This window comes from Brassica rapa, chromosome A08 (assembly GCF_000309985.2).
Source record: "Brassica rapa cultivar Chiifu-401-42 chromosome A08, CAAS_Brap_v3.01, whole genome shotgun sequence".
NCBI lineage: Eukaryota > Viridiplantae > Streptophyta > Magnoliopsida > Brassicales > Brassicaceae > Brassica > Brassica rapa.
The window spans coordinates 10,793,421-10,812,889 of NC_024802.2; the positions used below are offsets into that span (position 1 = coordinate 10,793,421).

Below are 19,469 nucleotides of genomic sequence, written 5' to 3' on the forward strand. Positions count from 1 at the left end.
AATGAAATCAGTAGGTATTTTTGGCATGAAATATAACGATTTCCTAAATTAAATTGTTCACCAGCTATAAGAATATTAAGTATGGGGCAAGTTAAAGTTGTAGAAATCGATTTTGATTTAGGATGGCAAAGATGTGGTAGCTAGAAGCCTAATAATCAACAATCAATGCATGCATTTTTTATTATGATGTAATGTAACTGGAGTTGAACCGGGTTAAACCGTGACTCTTCACATATTTTAATGGTTGGTTTTTTTTTTTAAAGCACAGTCCAAAATGACATGGCATAATGGTTGGTTCTGATTATTTTGCTCATGTGGCAAAGCTTAGGAAGCTAGGATTTAGCTCCTTTTATATAATAGGATGTATGTAAGCAAATAAATAAGTTGTATTCCACCAATTCACTTATTTTCATCTTCACCCAACTTAAACTATAAAACTCTAATCTCTCTTTTTATAAAAAGTGATTGATTTTGTTAACTCTTAGGTGTGCGCCAACAACCTAATTATTTTCGCAAACACACGATTCTATATCACACTCCCGACCAGATCATGCACATACAATGGTTTATAGATTGCATTTGCTTCGGGAGCAATATCCACTTATTGTTATATCCTAATCAGCAGTCTTTTATCAAAAGAATAGTAATAAATAAAAGTTAAAAAAAATTATGTTTTAAGTAAAAGGTGCAACATGTTTTGAACAAGTTGTTGGCAAAAGATCTCTTGTCAACAACTTGCATAATGCCTATTTCTCTCTTGTCGTCCAACGAAACCGGTACATTCCATGTCGTAAAGCCTAAACGTAACTGAGAACATTTACAAACTCTCAAAAATCAGTCACTACTTTTGGTTTAACATCAAACATATCAAATATCTGCAAGGAAGAGACTGATCGTTTAGTTTAATGTTTATGCTCTTGAAGCAATGCTTCAACCTCACTCACCCTAACTGGAAAAGAGAAACAAAACACTTGAAGATAAAAAATATATATAAAGTATCATTAATTAACCAAACATAAAAAAATATTAATCCACTTTTAAACTTTTATATCAATATAGAGCATGGAGACATATCAAATGTAACGCAAGGTATTTGTAACAGGACACATGAGTGAAACTAATTTAACTTTGACCAGCATGTTTCTTAAAAATATCCGCAGAGATACACATACAGGATACGGCAAACACCACAATCAAGAGACGTGGGATCATAACATGAACATGGCTTATAAAAATGAATACCATACATTACCTTTATATTTTCTGGTAATATGAGTAACATCCACAAGACGATCACCGGTTAAATGAATACCATACATTACCTTCTTATTTCGAGTTGTATTCAGTTTCATGTTTAGGTGTAGTATTTTTTCTAATCCTAAGTACAAAGTTTATAACAATTCATCTATGCACTATGATTATATTTATAAAATACAAATATTAACTTGAATTATGTGTGAAAACGAGTTTTTATTATAAAATAAATCTCAAACAACATATGCAAAAAAAATCATAAAACTATAATAAATAATTAATTATTTTATGGTTCTAATTAAATTAAAACATCAAACAAAATCTGTTGCAACGCAACAGACTCATATCTTGTTATAAATAGTTTATAGTCTCAATTTTTATATAGTATAAATATAACCCTTGTTCAAAAACGCGACCGCCTGGGCACTCGGCGTCGAAGGTCCGCTTCGATTTTAGCCAAATCGTTGTAACTAATCGGAAACACTATTAAACGCTTTTCTAAGTGATTAATCGCCAATTAATAGGACGTAAACCGATTTATTCAACTAAATTTTTGTCTTTGGTGACAAATTATTGGGTTATGGAAGAGGTCCAGTTGTCTGAAAGGAGTGGAGACTTTCTCCTTGTATTTATAGAAGACTCAAGACTCTTCTTAGAGTAAAATTAGTCGATGTGGGACAAGTGCTGTTGGTTTCGAGGAGTTGAAACTCAGAAGAATCGAACCCTCGACCTCTTACCGCAAGCAAGACTCACGTACCACTGGACTACGTTGTTCATTTGTCTAATATTTACATGTACTAATATACATACATATATTTATAACTAAAAAATAATAAAAACTAATTCCCGCGTATACCCCGATTAATCTCCGATTTTTCGGTAACTCGCTAGGTCCAGAGTCACCGTCCGACTAGCGCCCAGCGTAGTTTCAAACATGGGATATAACATATAATAAATTCATATATATTTGAAAGAATATAGGGCGAAGAACTAAGAGATCATGAGCTAGATGAAAGATGAATAGAGAATCTTCGAACTTCATAAACATAAAGCACTCTAATTGTTTATGAATATAAAATATATAATAATTTAAATACTTGATAGAGGTTACTCACTCAAAAGTGTACTTCATATCAATATTATATAACAATCTAAAAAAACTTTACACCATTCATTTTTTTTTTTGACTAATAGAGAGATCATGTGTTAAAACACTTTACACCATTCATTTTTTGTTTTGTTTTAATGTATGAAAAGTAAAAGATAATAAGTATTAGGACAATAGGAATATTCTTCTAAAACTCAACTAAGCGGCACTGTTAGCGGGCCTGGCCCAATTAAGTTCAATACACACAAGAGAGTATCAGTTTAAGGGGCTTTTAAAAGATTAGGTTTTAGAGCTAAATTCTTCAGACATCATTCATCCATCAGCTAGGGTTTGGTTAGTACTTCTCTCTATCGCACGCAGCTTCTCTCTCTCTCACACTCACTTTTGTTGGGCGTCGAAACAACGCTGTCCGAATCATATCTTCGATTCTGATTCTTTTCTTCTTCTTCATGAATTCGTATAGGCAATAAAGAGTTTTTTTGAAAAAATCTCGGGGTTAGCCGGTCTTTTCGATACAATCAGGAGGCCGGAGTAATGGCGACTTTGAACCCTTTCGATCTGTTGGACGATGACGCAGAGGATCCTAGCCTGCTCGCTGCGGCTAAGCCACTGAAGGTAGAGAAAGCTGCTCCAGCTCAGCCTGCTAAGTTGCCTTCTAAGCCGCTTCCCCCTTCTCAAGCCGGTGAGGTTTTCTCTTTTATTCTGTTTCTAAAGTTTAACACCAGATTGGTAATTGGTTGGATTTATAAACTCTAGTCTTTGCTAAAGTCAAACATGTTTGGTTCTTGTGTCTGAAGACGTTAGAATCTTGTCGGAATCAATTCAATCGATATGGTACTTACTTGGTTGGATTAGTGTTGCTTAGTTTCTGATTGAGTTCATAAAGTTAAACTAAGCAAGTCACGTGTGCTTAAGTGGTGTTCTTGTTCAGTTGAGCTTGACTTTGTTTGGTTGTTGTAGTGACTTGCATAAGCATTGCATCATTTTTTTTAATGTCGTTTGTTTGATGAGATGTTTTATTTTCTTTTCTTTGAGTAGTGAGGGAGGGAAAGAACGGTCCTGGTGGAGGACGTGGCAGCCGTGGTAGGAGTGGTGGATTCAACAGGAACAATGATGCTCCTGCTAATGAGAACGGATATGGTGGAGGCTACAGACGCTCTGAAGAAGGAGATGGAGGTAGACGCGGTGGGTCTGTTGGTGGATACCGTGGTCGTGGTGGTCGCCGTGGAGGCTACAACAATGGAGAGTCTGGTGACTTTGAACGTCCACGTAGGAACTATGACCGCCAGAGTGGAGCAGTTCACGGGTAAGCAAGCTTCTTAAATTGATCTTACCTTTTAACAAATTTGATCTAGTGCGTGGTTTGTAATTGTGAATCTGTTGGTGTGAGTAGAAATGAGTTCAAGCGTGATGGAGCTGGCCGTGGTAACTGGGGAACCAATGAAGATGAAGTTCCTCCGTAAGTTTTGTGTTGTGTAGTCATGTGGGTTCTGTTTGATCGGTGTCTTGAAAATAAACACTTGTTTGTTGCAATCACTAGGGTGACTGAAGAATCCACAACTGTTGTGGAGAAGGATTTGGCTGTTGAGAAGGAAGGTGAAGCAACTGATGCTAACAAAGAGACACCTGTTGAAGCTCAAGCAGAGAAAGAGCCAGAGGACACGGTACACTATCATCTTTTTAAACTCATTTCTCAAATCTCATCATGTTTTCTAATTGTAATTTTACTGGTTGTAGGAGATGACTCTGGAGGAGTATGAGAAAGTTTTGGAGGAGAAGAGGAAAGCTCTGCAGTCCACCAAGGTTGAAGAAAGGAAGGTTGACACCAAAGTGTTTGACTCCATGCAACAGCTCTCGAGCAAAAAGAGCAACAACGATGAGGTTTTCATCAAACTGGTGAGTTCTCTGTATTCTTCTATATTTTTTTCATTTTGGTCTCCGTAATCTTCTATTATACTGAACCTTAATGTTGTTATCAGGGAACAGAGAAGGACAAGCGCCCAGTTGAGAGAGAAGAGAAGACCAAGAAGGTTTCTAATTTACTAATGTTTTAGCCAAAAAGGATGTAGCATTTTCGTTCTCTTACTTACACCTTTCTGTGGTATGTCTATTTTTTTTTGTAGTCGTTGAGCATCAATGAGTTTCTGAAACCTGCCAATGGTGAGAGTTACAGAGGTGGTTACCGTGGCGGAAGGGTAAGCCGTGGACCAAGAGAGGGAGCTGACAGAGGAGGTCGTGGACCAAGAGAGGGATCCGACAGAGGAGGTCGTGGACCAAGAAGAGCCGACAGAGGTGGTCGGGGACCAAGAAGAGACAATGGAGGAGGAGAGCAGAAGGCTGCTGCACCAAAATTTGTGGCTCCTGCACCAAAGATTGAAGACGCAGCACAGTTCCCTACTCTGGGCAAGTAAAAGCCCTCCGGTTTGGTCCGTTCAGCCTCTGTGTGGACTCTTTTTAGTTTTTGTAATCTCTCTCACCCGGTTTGGATTTTGTTCTTTTGATTCTATTGTTATACACTGAAAGCTTTTTGTTCTACAAACCCAAGTTTGGAAGTTTTTAAATTAGGCAGAAAACAAAAATTTGCATTTCACTTAGCTTTAAAACTTGATAAAAAACCACCACTTAGCTTTAATATGAATGAAAGCTTTTACCAATAAGTTTATTATTGCAAGTGCTACATTACAAAGAATTTTATAAATTTTTGGACATAAACTGAAAAACAAAGACCAGATGAAAGAAGAACGATGTTCATGCATACGAAGGAGATAACATATGGTTAATAAGCGTTTCCCAGAGCGAATTAAGAAGAGCAGCAGCCTGATTGTTGGTTTACTGGTTGTCCTCGGATCTGGACCGTTGATGGCTTGGATCCTCCTGCAGGTTGACTCGCCATTCTGCAAGAAAAGACAAATGGGGTTAAGGCTACTCTAATAAGTAGAACCATGAGGATTAGTGTTGATGGACGATAATGAAATGCGATAGTTACCTTGTCTTGATTGCGGCAGTCATGGCCATGAAAGCTTCTTCGACATTGGTAGCATTCTTGGCACTCGTTTCCAGGAATGGGATCCCAAGTTCATCAGCGAAAGCCTGGTGTTGGCAGAACAAAAACATTACAGCAAATCCAAAGAAGCATTAACTGTGAAGCATGTTACTACCTTGGCAGTTTCAGTGGAGACAACTTTCTGTGAAGTGAGATCACACTTGTTCCCAACCAGTAGCTTGTTGACATTCTCACTAGCGTAGCGGTCGATTTCATTCAGCCATTGCTTGACATTGTTGAAGCTTTCTTGGTCTGTTACATCATAAGTCACCTGTAACAAAAAAACAAAACAAAACGGTTCAGAGTTCCCAGTGATGGATATCAGATAACAGGGAGATAATAAAGGAGCAATGCATACAATGATGCCATGAGCTCCTCTGTAGTAACTGCTAGTGATGGTTCTGAAACGCTCTTGACCTGCCGTATCCCACTGCATAAAAATTGGTTGATAATAACAATAATAAGAATACGCGAAAAAAGAAATGTCAAGTGATTGTAACAGTGACACGAACTTACAATCTGGAGTTTGATGGTCTTTCCATCTTGTTCGACAGTGCGGATTTTCTGGCAAAATAATCATATTACAAAATTCAGAAGTGATTTATCCCATAAAAGCAAAGTGATGTAAGAGAAGAGGCTTACAAAGTCAACACCAATGGTGCTGATGTAGCTATCCAGGTAGGAATCATCCTGCACACGAGACCAGAAAGAGATTGAGACACCCATTTCAAATGGCTTGTAAAGAAAGAAAGAAAAGACTTACAGCAAACCTAAGAAGCAAGCATGACTTGCCAACACCAGAATCACCAATGAGCAGAAGCTTGAACAGATAGTCACTGCCAATATTACAGACACAACATGTAAGCAATTCAATTCAATGTTCACAAAGACCAGTCATATGTATCATCACAGGAGACGAGCGGAGTCAGCAATCTCGAGATACAAAACGCAATCACAAGCTCAATAATCCAAATCGCTCGCAAAGTACGAGAATCAAATCTATGAATTTCAAGAGAAACAACAGATCTCAACCTTAAATGTAATCAATTCACGAAAAGAGAGTCCAAATCGATCCCAAAAAAACCACAGATTATGTTATATATATATATTAAATCGATCTGAAGGATAGGAGAGAAGAAAAGGAAGGCTCTTACTATTCAGGATTCATGGTTGATCTAGCGGTAGTTGTGAACAGATAATCCGGCGGCGATCTTCGTCGGTGTGAGAGAGAGAGAGAGAGAGAGAGACGTAAAGGATGGCTTTGCTTTTGTGTAGACAACGTGGTAAATTTATATATAAGAAAGGCCCACACCATTGTCTCGGTCAATTTTAAATTTAAATACATCTTTTTTTTTTTGTTCAAACAGAAGATGCGTGGAAGAGAGAAAGTTGCTTCTTGAAACCGAAAACCTCTGCCTTCTCTCTAAAAAGTTCCCACCGTGCCCATTCGGCCGACCGACGGAGTGGGCTCTTTATGCCACCGTCGGCCCGGTTTCCTCCTGTTCCCCTCCGTTTTCCGTTCTTTTGTTTCCTAGTCTAAGGCTTTTTTTTTTTTTAGTAGATCTAGTGTTTCCAGCGTTGCGCTTTTCTCGAGGCGGACGTTCGGTTCTTGTAACCGCCGTGGCTCCTTTCTCAGGTGATCGGTTGGCTTTTGTTACCGCTGTGGCTCCTTACTCAGATGAACTGGCGGCTTTAGTTATCTTGGAAGGCGGAGGCTCGTTTTGCTCCGGTTGTTTGTGGGTGGTGTCTCGGTGTCGGTTTGAGGCGTCGATGGGGAGTTATCCCTTTGAATGAAGCGTCGGTGGAGTTAGGGTTTGGGGTCTTTATGCTCCGGTTCGCGATTCACTTGTCTAGGGTTTGAAGTGGTTCAAAGGCCGAGGAGATCTCGATACATCGATGGAATCTCCCGGCGTAAAGACAGGGGGGGTGTGGAACGGGGTTGGTTTCGTCGGAGGCTCGTCAGTTTCCGAGATCCGATGAAACGCGTTTTCAGTTTGATGATTGTTCCGGCGGTGCTGTGGCGGAGATGGACAAGTTGAGGCGGTTGTGTTGTGTGTCGCACTCACTGAGCAGTCTTCTCCTCGATTGGAACCTCCTTGGTTCGTGTTCCGACCAGATCGTACAGAGATGGAGCGCGGAGGCGGCAGAGCGTCTTAGGCGCTACGGTTTCCTGGTTTGTAGGCCTTTAGGCCGGTTTGATTTATTGGGTGTCCAATGTGTATGGGCTTTGTAAAATTTTTGGGTTTTAGCTCTGTTTAATATAAATTTCTAGATGGAAAAAAAAAGAGAGAAAGTTGCTTCTTTTTTTCCTTTTACCCTTAATTTTTTTGATTCTTCCATACTTTCAAAACATTTATTTAATTAAAGTCGTTAATTATTTTGATACAGTAATATGTAAAATTTTCCAAATCCGAAATGGAAATTTTGATTAGATTGCTAGTGTTGTTGCTGCCACTTGTGATAATGGTCTGCTTGAACTGGCAGTGAGTTTATAGTAGTAACCTTTTTTTTTAGCTCTAAACTTGTGATAGTTATGTCTCAGACAGAGTTCTTGGAGATGAAAGCAGATTCTTAAGCTATCATTCATAGTACGAACTTGTGTTTCATTAATTTGCTAACATGTCACACTAATTTGCTAACATGTCAGTGTCACACAATTAGAATCAGAGAGCTTAATGCTACAGATTATAGTTATACATAACCAAGTTTTATTGTGGTTTTGTTTAGCTGCTGAAACATCAAAAGTTCGTTAATGAACTACTGAAAGAGCACAAAAAGCTTCCGATGATAATCACACAGAAGAAATACGTAAACCAGTTCTTTCATTTGTTATGAGATAAAAAAATAATAATATCTGACAAAACACACAGAATACAAAAGTTTCTCTGCAAAACCTTTACTTATTACATAACAGAACAAAACTCTTACCCAAACAATGGCTCCTCTTCACACCACCTAACTCTCTTCTCCATCATCTTCTCTCGTTTAATAGTGGTTCACACGCAGTAACTGCAAAAAAAAAGAAACAATCGAAGATATAAACTCAGATCATCAACGTTTCTTCAAACACACAATAAAAGATTTGGTGCGCATTACCTTCATCAACATATCCAAGTTTCTCTCTAATCTCAGCAATAACCAAACGGGTCAAAAGCAACCCAGCACAAAGAGCTCCAACGACCAACATATAGAACACAGCCTCCCAACCCAACGTCGAAAGAAACCCTGTCAGAAGAGGTCCCAAAGCCGCACCAGCAGATCCAGTCCCATCGATAATAGCAGTCACAGTCGCAAGCGCCCTCGAATCCCCTTGTAGAGACTTGTGCGTTCCGAGATCAGCAGAGACCGCGGTTGTGATGAGTGCGTAAGGTCCATTGACAAACAAACCAGCAACCATCATGAGAACGACGTTGACTGTCTGAGAGACACCTCCATAGGAATGGTACACGAGCATCGCGGGAATAGCAGCGTACATGAACGTTGCTGCAGTCGTCGCTCTCGCTTTGAACTTGTCTGAAATGTAACCAGCGAGAATCCCTCCCACAATGCCTCCGACGTCGAAAAGCGTCGAGAGGTTTCCTGCTGTCTTCACAGACATATACTCTCCACCAATAGCTGCAACAAATAAAAGTAAGAACATTATCCACAACACTAAGCTCTCTGAGACTGACTATCAAAAAACTTACTTGTTTGGCTCAGATAAAACGGTAACCAGTACAAGAACGTGTAGGCGACCAGCTTCGAGAAGAAGAGACACATCGCAAATGGTATCACACCAGGAATCATACAAGCTTGCAAAAGACCAACACTTCTTTTATTCTCGTACCCTTGTCCTGACCCTGACCCTGAACTCTCCCCTTCGTCTTCCACATCTACTTCTTCTTCTACCTCTTCTTCGATGTCGCGGCGCCTCTTAATGAACTTACCAGAATTAGAATTGATATCCGGAAAGCCAACATCCTCAGGGTAAGCAGCCAAGAACAAGTAAACAAGAACACCTCCTAAAGACATAACCAAACCAGGAGCTATAAACGACCAACCCCAACCGTACTGAAGAACACCAGCAGCTATCAAGGAACCACAAATGTTCCCGACCGAAGTATGAGCATTCCAAATCCCCATGATAAGCCCTCTCTTCCTCTTCCCGAACCAGTTCCCGACCACAGCCACAACAGACGGCCAGCCCGTCGCCTGAAACAACCCAGCCGCCATTTGCATCACCAGAAAGAACCAAAACGCGTGAATGCCCCAGAAGTAACCCATCCCAAACAGCCCCACGAAGAACCCACTCCCAATCATTCCCCAAGTCAGAAACAACCTCAGATCCAAACTATCACCCAAATGCCCCGCGACATACATTCCTATCGAGTAACAAGCGAGAAACGCCACGTCGATCTCTCCCAGCCTCGACGTGCCACCTTTCCCGTTAAACGGTTCCCATCCTTTATTAGCAGAGCCGCGACGATTCACATCGGTTTCTTCCTCCTTCACGAACACGTCACCCAAAGGCCAAGGACGCATGTTGATGTGTTCTTGTTGCGGTGGCTTGGTGCTTGGCTCGGGGTGTAAAACGCTTTTCACTATGCTGCTTGGTTTCCGAGAAGCGTGGTAACAAGCGTAGGCGATGAAAGTGATCAATAGAATCGCGTAACGAAACGTCTTCGGGCTCCAGTTTCTTCCTCTGACTCTCCTCAGAAGTAGAATCCCAGGCGGTGTCTTCCTCTTCGAACCCATCGCCATTTTTTTTCCAATAATAATAAATGATAATTAATAATCGAGATAAAAGAATCAACCAACCTTTAAGGATCAAAAATGAAAAACCCAAATCTATGGTTTGAGAAATCAGAATCACCAGTTAATTTGATTGAGAGAGAGAGATTAGAGGAGAGAGGGGGTAGAGGGAGAGAGGGGATAGCGGGAGGGAGAGAGAAAGTCGACGTAATGTGTGAAGATGTGACACGTGTCCTCTTCTTTACGGAAGAGCCAAAAGACAGAACACAGTTGTCACGCCACGTCGACGACTTTAGTTTCCTATGAAGCGACGGCGCGTGACCGACGTCATCTAATAGTGGGCCAGAGTTGCAGGTTTATGTAAGCATCAATATCATTAGCGTGCTGGCTGAGTCAGCCAATGCATAGAATATATCAGCAGCCTCTCGAATCTTTTATAGTATATTTTAGTAAATAGATTCATCGTAACTAATGATCTATATTAGTAAATTTCTGTAATTAAATTAACATTTATAAATCAAATAAATTTTTTTCCATTCAGCAAAAAAATGATTCTTTTTTTTTTTACAACAATAATTAAACTCTGATAAAAACCCTACTGGCTCAAAAAATCTAAACCGGTAAGGTTATATCAAATAAACCACAGCTGAAGGAGAATTCCAAGCACCTCGTATAAGTTTGTCCGCCACTAAATTAATTACTTTTGGCATATGTCGAATAAGGAAAGAAGCACTTACTGCGTCAGAACTCTTTTATGTGTGTAGCAAAAACTGATCATTCGTACCAATTGAAAACAGACTGTTGTAAAAACTATGTCTGAAAAATCAAGGGTCTTCATGTATTCCACAGTCCATATCAAAGCTATCAGCTTCTTCGAAGATTCATCGCCCCCATCATCTTTTCTTCTGATCCTGTTTCTCTGCAGAACCATCCTTGCTCTGTAAATTTGTCATTTTTCTTCCATACACTATCTATAAAACAGACTCTTGACTGTTTTCTTGACTGTTTTGATGGTTTATTAACCCCACTGCTTGATAATTTGATAATCATTTTATATTATGATGATAATAATTATTGGATAATACTCAAGGACCAATGAAAGCCCAATAAATTTAGTAAATGGCCCATTAAGACCCCCCACACGTGGGATTAGCACACGCGTGCCTGAAGCAGATAAGGCTGTTTACAAGTCTCAAGCCTTCCCTCCTCCATCTCCGAGTAGCTGAAGAGTGATAACCATGGCGACAAGCTCTCATCTCTTTCCTCAGGTTTCTTTCTCTATCTCTCACACATACACCAATTGAGTATATATACCAGGTGTTGATTACTTGTTATGATTCCAGGCATTGCACATGATTCCGACTAGTCAGCCATCGAAGAAACTAGGGTTTTCGTCGTTCCTATCATGCGCACCTTCGATGAATCCTCCTCGTCTATCAGTGTCTAGGCTATCTCTGAACCACTCCGTCTCGAAATCTAGCTTCTCACTCGATGCTAAGGCGAGACGAGAGGTTCTCGTTAGAGCAGAAGGTGAAGGTGAAGGTGAAGGTGAAGGTGAAGCAGAGGAAGCTGTTGATGAAGGCAATGTAGAAGAGGTGGTCGAAGCCAAAGCTCCACGAAAGGCGAGAGTCAAGCTCGGAGACGTAATGGGGGTAAGTTAAGCTTTTAAGGGACTTGGTTTCTTGATTTGATTAGTAGTGATTCCAATGCCATTAAGTGTTGTTGTTGTGTGTAGATACTGAACCTCAAAGCAATTGAGGTATCCGAGAAAGTGAGACCTGTTCCTGAAATCAGGACTGGAGATATCGTTGAGATCAAACTGGTACAGTTCTTGATTGATGCGTGGAATCAGTAAGTTTTGATCTTTGTGATGATATGGTGTTTTTACACTTTGCAGGAAGTTCCTGAAAACAGACGTAGGTTGTCTATCTACAAAGGCATAGTCATGTCTAGACAAAACGCTGGCATCCACACTACCATTCGTATTCGCAGGATTATTGCTGGTATTGGCGTTGAAATCGTGTTTCCCATGTAAGTTCTGTGCTTTACGTTTTGACTCATGGCTTTTTAATGAATGAATCCGACCTTATGTATAGATACTGAGTTAAGCTCTGTGATTAGAATCTGTGCATAGGTTTACGTTTATAATCGGTAGCTTCATGGCTGCTCATGTTTCATTATGTATAACATACGAGTGTTGAGGAACTTCCTCTAATGTACCGAATGTGGGATTTAAGAATATAAGTTTTGATTCACCTTATCATTTTGACAGATACTCTCCCAATATCAAAGAGATAAAAGTTGTGAGTCACAGAAAAGTGAGAAGAGCAAGGCTTTACTACCTCAGGGACAAGCTTCCCCGTCTCTCCACTTTTAAGTGATCACCAGCCACTGTGCTGTGTCCGAACCTCCAAAGGTGTTAATCTTCCCTTGTGTTCTTTGTTCATGTAAGAATTGTTGCTTTCTATTTTCTTTTTTTCTTTTCTAAGCTTGTAAGTCATGGCTGCACATTCTTCTGAGAAAGTAAATCAAAGATTAGTCGAGATTCCAGTTGGTGAATGTAGACATGGTCCTTGTTTGATAATGAAATGATATATGACCCTTTTAGGACTTGTTCTTGTTCTTATTCTATTCTATCTGGACTTTGTCATGAATGATGAATCTTGATTTTGATTTTACGGAGGTGGAAAACAACTTCGTATTATTTATATTATCCTAATTTTTGTCTCATGAATTAACCGTTGGAATGGTACATTCATAATTTTTGGTGTTATTTATTAATTCACTCCATCATAAAAATATTCGACAGTGTCTCTCTTTGGCAATTGACATCATGGTTAACCACATCTTAAGTCTTTGTACGCATGATTTTGTTTGACATTAGAGATATTTGAAATGATCAATTATCATTTTCTAATTTGGACAACTCTATGTGTATGTATATGTATTGATCCCAAAATAAAATACACTCCTTTACTCCACTATCTGAATTTGGGGAACGTTACATGATACTACAGTATCATCTCAATCTATACAAAAAAAAACAGAAACTAAAATTCCAAGAAAAGAAGCCCACACAAAAGTGAAAACAATGGAAACTTTCAAGTTTAAAAGGTTCACAGAAAGAAAAGAGGCATCACTGTATATATATGTATTGTATAGATAAGATCCACCTTATAATCTCAACCTATACAAGAAAAAAAGCAGAAACTAAAGAAGCCCACAAAAAATGAAAATAATGGAACTTTCAAGTTTAAAAGGTTCATTGAAAGAGAAAGGTTCATTGAAAAGGAAGAGGCATTATGTATATTTATGTATTTATAAGAACCACCTTATAATAGTATGTATATATATATATATATGTAAGACCCACCTTAACCACCAAAGAGAAGCCAAGACTCAAATAGAAATAAGTTATTTTCATGCTGCATATTCCAGTTTCTAAAGCAGAAACTTCACTTTGGTCCCTTCTCTCAGAAAGCCTAAGAGTCTCTTTTATCAATCTCAATCAAAAGCCTTAAGAGTCTCTCATCCTTCCATTACCACTGAGAAGCACCATGGAGTTTAAAGCTTTATCCCCTCAAAGTTGGTGAAGCAGCTCTGCTTGAGGAAACGACCCATTTGATGGCAAGTCCATAAGAAGCAGATCTTGATCAGAACTGCAGTTATTCTCATTGCCGAACAATGTAGTACCACCACTCTCTTGCGCAAACACAGAAGCTAAACTTCTTGGGCTGAAGCAAGAACCGTTGTTCTCTGTCAGAACTTTGCTTTCATCGCTTGCTTTCATCTTTGTCACACTTTTGGGACTCCTCATAAGCCCTCTCGACTCTGTAACCAAAACAAGAACATCAACAAAAACACAAAGATTGATGGCAGAATCAAACATCCTTAACACTACTAACCTGACTTGACTTGAGTTTGGTTTTCACAATGTTTCTTAATGGTCACAATAGTTTTAGGTACATTTGGGTTTAATGAGCTTCTTGAAGTTGTTGTAGTAACAGAATCTCCGGTCCCCTTTTCACGTTCCTGTATCAAAACATCCATCAACCTCTATCCAAAAGTTATTATTACAATGTGAGTGTGACAATAAGAGTAAGCAGAAGAACCTTAAGGTGGTTATAGCTTTCCACCAAACGAGATTTGTTAAAATCAGACAATGCAAGCTTCTTAAAAGCCCTTATGTCTTCCAGTTTTGCCCCAGAGGAAGAAGGCATCTCAAAGACACCATCTGCAATAAGTTTCTGAAACAAAGAGAAGTTCTCTTTGAACTGAGCACTTTCAAACATCATTCTGAGGCTGCAAAAAAAAAAATGCAAAATAAAAGAGATTAGAATCTTTCTTATGTCTAGTTTAATTGTTTTCTTTATTTAAAAAAAAACAATGCAGTTCAAACCTATCAGGAAGGTTAACAGAGTCAATCTGAGGAAGTAGTTTCATTAGTTTCTTCTGTTCTTCCTCTGTGAATTGTTCTGTGAACTCATCAAAGTTGAAAACATCCTGCAACAAAGTATCATCTTTCAAGTCATTGTCACAAAGTCAACACATTGAAAAGTCACTTGAAAGTTACCTTCAAGTCTATGGTACAAAGTGGTGAACTATGGCTCCCAAGGACATGCACTCTTCCAGTTTGAGACTTGGTCCTCTTGAGCTGCTCTTGCTTTACTGCTTGTCCAACAAACTCTGAACCTCTCACTGCTCCAATCTCAGCACGCTTCACGGAATGTGAGTATGCATCACTGATGGATGAGAGTGAGCTGGCTTCAGACTCCTCTTCCCGAGCAAACGAGTGAGGAGGATCCATCATGAGAACACTCCCATGTCCAATCTCAGCAGAGAACATTGACTCAAAAAGAAGATCTTCTCCCTCTGATGAAACTGACGATTGCTGCTGCTCTTGTAGAATATTGAAAAGGTCCTTCGTGAGCTTCTCAACAGAAGATGATGTCTTTGGACGTCCCACACACGTCCTCCTCTTGCAAGGAACAGTCGTCTCCCAAGCATTTAACTCACTCCCATCTCCTGCACTGCTAAACTGTGCACAACTCTCGGTGTTTGATATAGCCGAACCAGAGCTTGATCTGTTACTAGCATCCTCCTCTATCATGGCCTTTTTCAGACCATAATTGAATTCTAAGACCGGTCTTTTATTGGGGAGGCTTTCTTGAATTGCTTTCCTCTTGAGCATCTTGGTTTCTGTGTTCTTGTTACTTAAAGAGATGCTCTTCATTCTTTGATACCTCTGATGATCTTGGTTCTCTTCACCATCAGCACGTGCGTGAAGTGGAGCGTAGTTCACAAGTGTTCCCTTTGTTCTCCAACGCGATCCACACGCATTGCACAAAACTGGCTTCTCTGGTGGCCCATTTCGCCACAGAGGTGTGCCTGTTTCAATGGAAACAACATAAGAGTTCTTAATCAGACAAGACTTGAATTACTCAGCAGAAGTCAAACTCCAAATCAAGCAAAGACATTTTTATTTTCATATATCAGTGAAGAACAATGATCTCTAATCAACCAAACATCATGAAGTCTTTAACATCAACCAGAGCTAATCTCAAAAACAGAAATTAGTTCTTGGTTTTTTTAGGACAGTTGAGAGGCTTATAAACACAAACTCAGATCCTAATGCATTTGATTCCAAGCAGACTGAGAACAAACAACACAAGGATTCATAAACAGAAACCAAACGTTGATCATTAAACAAAAAGCAAAATTTATTTTAATTCCCAAATGATCATTAATGTTCTTGAGGTCCAGGAAGTCTTTGCTGTATTTCTTCAATGATTGTTACACTTTGTTAACAAAAGCATATATTAAAACAACCTGTAATCAAATTATTTCCCCAAGAAAAAGGCAATCTCAACCAGCAAACAAAAGAAAAGTGTATATATTGAATTATTGATACAAAAAATTTCTCATAATCAAAATCAAAATTGGAGATACAAGAACTACTCACTTGTAACTCCACAGTGATAGCAAGGTCCTTGCTTCCCCATTATCTCTCTCTCTCTCTCTCTGTTTTTTGTTTTTGCTTTTCTCTGAAATATGTTTTCAGAGAAAAGTTCCAATTTTTATAGACTTAACAATGAGAATTTAAAGTTTACAGATTTTGTTTAATATTGAGCTATAAATGGTATATACAAAAACAGGGGTATAAACTATTAAGAGGCTTCTTTCTAGCAAATGAAAAAAATCCAGTAAAGGTTTTTCTTCTTTTTTTGTGCACAAGAAGAGATTTGAAAGCCAAGAAAAAAAACCCAGAAACTTCCTTTGAGGAAATTCAAATCTGAAGAAAAAACTAAGAAAACAGTTTCCTGATAATTAAAAATCAAACCAAAAGAAGAGAAGTTTTCTAAGAGATAATTTGTTTTTCTTTCTTTTCTCTTTTTTTTTTTTGGTTTGGTTCCTTGTGCTATCAGTCTATTACAATCCAATAGAAAAGAGAAGGAGAGGCTATTGAGAGAAGAGGAATCTAATAAATGGTTGTGAAAAAGGGAAAGAGAGAGGAACTGTGAGGGTTTTAGAGCGAGAAAGTGTTTGTAAAATATTTTTTTTTATGTCAACATATTTTGTTCTTATTTTTACTATGAAGTGAATTTTCAGATTCCAAAATTAAGGGTTCGGTTCAGTTTAAATTTTGATTAAAATATTTATAATTAGTTAACAAAAAATGGGACATATCAGATTATATTATTATTGTAGCATTTTGGGTCTATAACTAATGGTCATCATTTTGATGTCAAAGGAAAAAAAAACTAATGGTCATTAAAATGAACAAAGGAAGTTTGAGCAAGTATTATTGCTTCTGTTTAATGATTCCTTCTTTCTTGTTGACTTTTAGACTTTTCTTTCTTGTTTGTTTTTCTTTTGATATTTCCAACGTATGCAATAAGTATAATAACGACAATTATATATTACTTACCATGATGAAATGAGGATCTCTCTTAAAATTATTGATTCGGTTCCTAAGTATTATTATGAAATACTATAAGATAAATACACTTAATTTCGAGTTACTAATTTTGTATTTGTAAATATAAGTATTTAGCTCTCTTTTTATCTCCTTTCAAAAGTTGCTGTTAAGTGTATGCAAATGTTTTCTTGTTGCTCTCGACAATATGTGAAATTACACGGAATATACCATATATACTCAATTTCGTAAAAATGTTCATATGCTAAAAATCTAGTTTTTTCACTAAATATTGAAAAATATACTAAGAGTTTGATTATATGTGTATAATCTGATTTTACATACGGACAACGTCAGCTTTGAGTGTAAGTTATATCAAAATAATAAGGTAATAAATAAAATTTAAAATTTAAAACTAATAAGGAAATAAAAAAAGAGTAAACTTAATAATTTTTCATTTTGTCAATGAATGAATAGATATAAGTTTTCTTATTGCGTATTCTTATGACCTTGTCCTTATTCATGTGTATGATGGCACATACTGGTAAAAACAAATATTTTCCTAACAACAACAGAAGACCAAACTCATTGATATATATTTTTCTCATAAAGAGAAAAACATAGCGAAAGAAGAAGAAAGAAAATGGCATGTAAAGTCACCGTCCATCATGGACACAACTCCTCTATCCACCATTTGATCTAGATAAAGAAATTCAAACATGGGTCCCACTTTCTATTTTTCTTTGCGTTGGTGCTTGTGAATGTGATTAGGGAACTAATGCGGGACGAACACCATATATGCTATGCGGGACGAACACCATATATGCTATGCGTGATTTCATTATAATTCAGAATTTTTTATGATATGGCATGTATTGAATCTCAGACTTTTTTTTGGTCTCATAGTTACTTATCCCTGTATATTAATTGAGGATCATTTAAAAAGGTTGTAATTTTAAGTTTGTACTAATTAAAAAAATCATGTTTAGATATCACTTAATTAGTTTACATGACAACTTAAGAATCAATTAAAAAAATATTGATCCAAATCTAATTAATAAGAAACATTATATTAACTAAAAATATAAGAATTGTGTATTATTTTCTTAAATAAAAACTACGGAAATACTTGATATAATTAACATATGACAATTAATGAGTATAAATAATAAATATTTGGTAACAATTTTTGCATCATTCTTCAATTTTTTTAATTTTATATTATTAAAAAAATTAAACAATCACATTAATCATATAATAAAAAATATATTTTTTCTTATATATTATATTTTGAATTTTTTAAAATGACTTTAAATTACAAAAAGGAAGAAACCTTATATGTTATATTTTAAAAAATTTAAAATGACTTTAAATTACAAAAATAAAGAAACCTTATATGTTAGATTTTTTTATATATGTTATATTTTGAGTTTTTAACGATTTTAAATTACAAAAATGTAAGTTTTTCTTAAGCATACGACTAAAATCATTAAAATAACATGTATCAGTTTGATGGTTGATCTCAAACCTTTCAAAACCATATGGAAGATAAATGTCAAAATAATTCAACTATGAAAATAATACTGTTCACTTTTTTCAAAATTGTGTTTGGTGGAAAAAAATAAAGTTTTTGTGTTATAATTTGTTTAATGTCCATTCCGATCAATCCATGATATATTAATTATAGTTTAGTTCCACAATTTTTAATAAAATTGATCCGATCCATCGGAAAGAAATTATATAATAACAACAAAAAACATTGTATTGTATAAATAAAATTATCAAATATATAAAAATAATTATCGATAATATAGACAAATAACTCAACTCTTATCCTAGTATACCAATAAAAAACCACACATCAGCGCAAAATAATAATAAGAATGATGAAGTCACAGAAATTGAATATTATTTAGGAATCAGATTTTAGAAATAAAAAGAAATAAGAATTGTGTTGTTTACTGTAATGCAAGAAATAATAATGAGAATGATGAATGATGAATTTACAGGACTTACACCAAAAAAAAAAAAAAACAATTTGCAGGACTCGAAGATTAGTTACAATTATTACAACAAAACAACATGTGTAAGAGAACCAATAGGAGATGGATGAGTAGTCTTACCAAATTAACAAAAAAATAGTGTAAACAGAAATTCAGATGCCAATCACATCTCTCTGATCCATTAAAATAACGATGGTTATGTGTAGGCAAAGTGATCGGACGGCTGAGAAAATGGCGATGAGTGCGATGATAAGAGGTGAAAGACAAAATGGTCATGCCTCGGTCGTGCTTTCGAGTTTCAACCCCCAATTTCATTTTCATTTTGCCTCTTTTTTTCTTCTCATACGCTAATAACAACGGATACGGCTTGGTGGTGTACCCTCCAAGATTGGGTTTGCCTAAATCATTGTTTCT

General features: G+C 37.2%; 5 protein-coding genes across 8 annotated transcripts; 2 read left to right on the forward strand and 3 right to left on the reverse strand.

The window, feature by feature from the left end:
* Window positions 1-2,565: 2,565 nt before the first annotated feature.
* Window positions 2,566-4,949, forward strand: LOC103834019 (RGG repeats nuclear RNA binding protein B). 2 transcript variants are annotated; one of them, XM_009110083.3, is made up of 8 exons: window positions 2,566-2,695; window positions 2,826-3,044; window positions 3,401-3,668; window positions 3,756-3,821; window positions 3,903-4,026; window positions 4,100-4,258; window positions 4,342-4,392; window positions 4,486-4,949. In XM_009110083.3, the coding sequence occupies exons 2-8, from the start codon at window positions 2,897-2,899 to the stop codon at window positions 4,771-4,773; spliced, it is 1,104 nt and encodes a 367-aa protein (XP_009108331.1). In that variant the 5' UTR covers window positions 2,566-2,695; window positions 2,826-2,896; the 3' UTR covers window positions 4,774-4,949. The 2 variants fall into 2 exon arrangements, with proteins under 2 accessions (XP_009108331.1, XP_009108330.1); XM_009110082.3 differs by lacking the exon at window positions 2,566-2,695 and having other exon boundaries at window positions 2,702-3,044.
* Window positions 4,950-4,966: 17 nt separating this feature from the next.
* Window positions 4,967-6,952, reverse strand: LOC103834020 (ras-related protein RABD2c). The gene is made up of 8 exons (XM_009110084.3): window positions 6,560-6,952; window positions 6,169-6,241; window positions 6,048-6,095; window positions 5,922-5,969; window positions 5,764-5,835; window positions 5,521-5,676; window positions 5,349-5,452; window positions 4,967-5,256 (listed from the first exon to the last, which is right to left on the reverse strand). The coding sequence occupies exons 1-8, from the start codon at window positions 6,748-6,750 to the stop codon at window positions 5,163-5,165; spliced, it is 786 nt and encodes a 261-aa protein (XP_009108332.2). The 5' UTR covers window positions 6,751-6,952; the 3' UTR covers window positions 4,967-5,162.
* A 1,238-nt stretch (window positions 6,953-8,190) lies between these two features.
* LOC103834021 (putative glycerol-3-phosphate transporter 4) lies at window positions 8,191-10,336 on the reverse strand. 2 transcript variants are annotated; one of them, XM_009110086.3, is made up of 3 exons: window positions 9,092-10,333; window positions 8,502-9,020; window positions 8,191-8,414 (listed from the first exon to the last, which is right to left on the reverse strand). In XM_009110086.3, the coding sequence occupies exons 1-3, from the start codon at window positions 10,143-10,145 to the stop codon at window positions 8,377-8,379; spliced, it is 1,611 nt and encodes a 536-aa protein (XP_009108334.1). In that variant the 5' UTR covers window positions 10,146-10,333; the 3' UTR covers window positions 8,191-8,376. The 2 variants fall into 2 exon arrangements, with proteins under 2 accessions (XP_009108334.1, XP_009108333.1); XM_009110085.3 differs by lacking the exon at window positions 8,191-8,414 and having other exon boundaries at window positions 8,432-9,020; window positions 9,092-10,336.
* Window positions 10,337-11,283: 947 nt separating this feature from the next.
* LOC103834022 (50S ribosomal protein L19-1, chloroplastic) lies at window positions 11,284-12,749 on the forward strand. Its single transcript, XM_009110087.3, has 5 exons — window positions 11,284-11,404; window positions 11,480-11,788; window positions 11,872-11,958; window positions 12,034-12,167; window positions 12,409-12,749. The coding sequence occupies exons 1-5, from the start codon at window positions 11,375-11,377 to the stop codon at window positions 12,515-12,517; spliced, it is 669 nt and encodes a 222-aa protein (XP_009108335.1). The 5' UTR covers window positions 11,284-11,374; the 3' UTR covers window positions 12,518-12,749.
* Window positions 12,750-13,361: 612 nt separating this feature from the next.
* Window positions 13,362-17,314, reverse strand: LOC103834023 (GATA transcription factor 26). 2 transcript variants are annotated; one of them, XM_033278160.1, is made up of 7 exons: window positions 16,099-17,229; window positions 15,831-15,965; window positions 14,710-15,524; window positions 14,536-14,639; window positions 14,249-14,438; window positions 14,042-14,168; window positions 13,362-13,967 (listed from the first exon to the last, which is right to left on the reverse strand). In XM_033278160.1, the coding sequence occupies exons 3-7, from the start codon at window positions 15,367-15,369 to the stop codon at window positions 13,717-13,719; spliced, it is 1,332 nt and encodes a 443-aa protein (XP_033134051.1). In that variant the 5' UTR covers window positions 15,370-15,524; window positions 15,831-15,965; window positions 16,099-17,229; the 3' UTR covers window positions 13,362-13,716. The 2 variants fall into 2 exon arrangements, with proteins under 2 accessions (XP_033134051.1, XP_009108336.1); XM_009110088.3 differs by lacking the exon at window positions 15,831-15,965 and having other exon boundaries at window positions 16,099-17,314.
* Window positions 17,315-19,469: the final 2,155 nt, after the last annotated feature.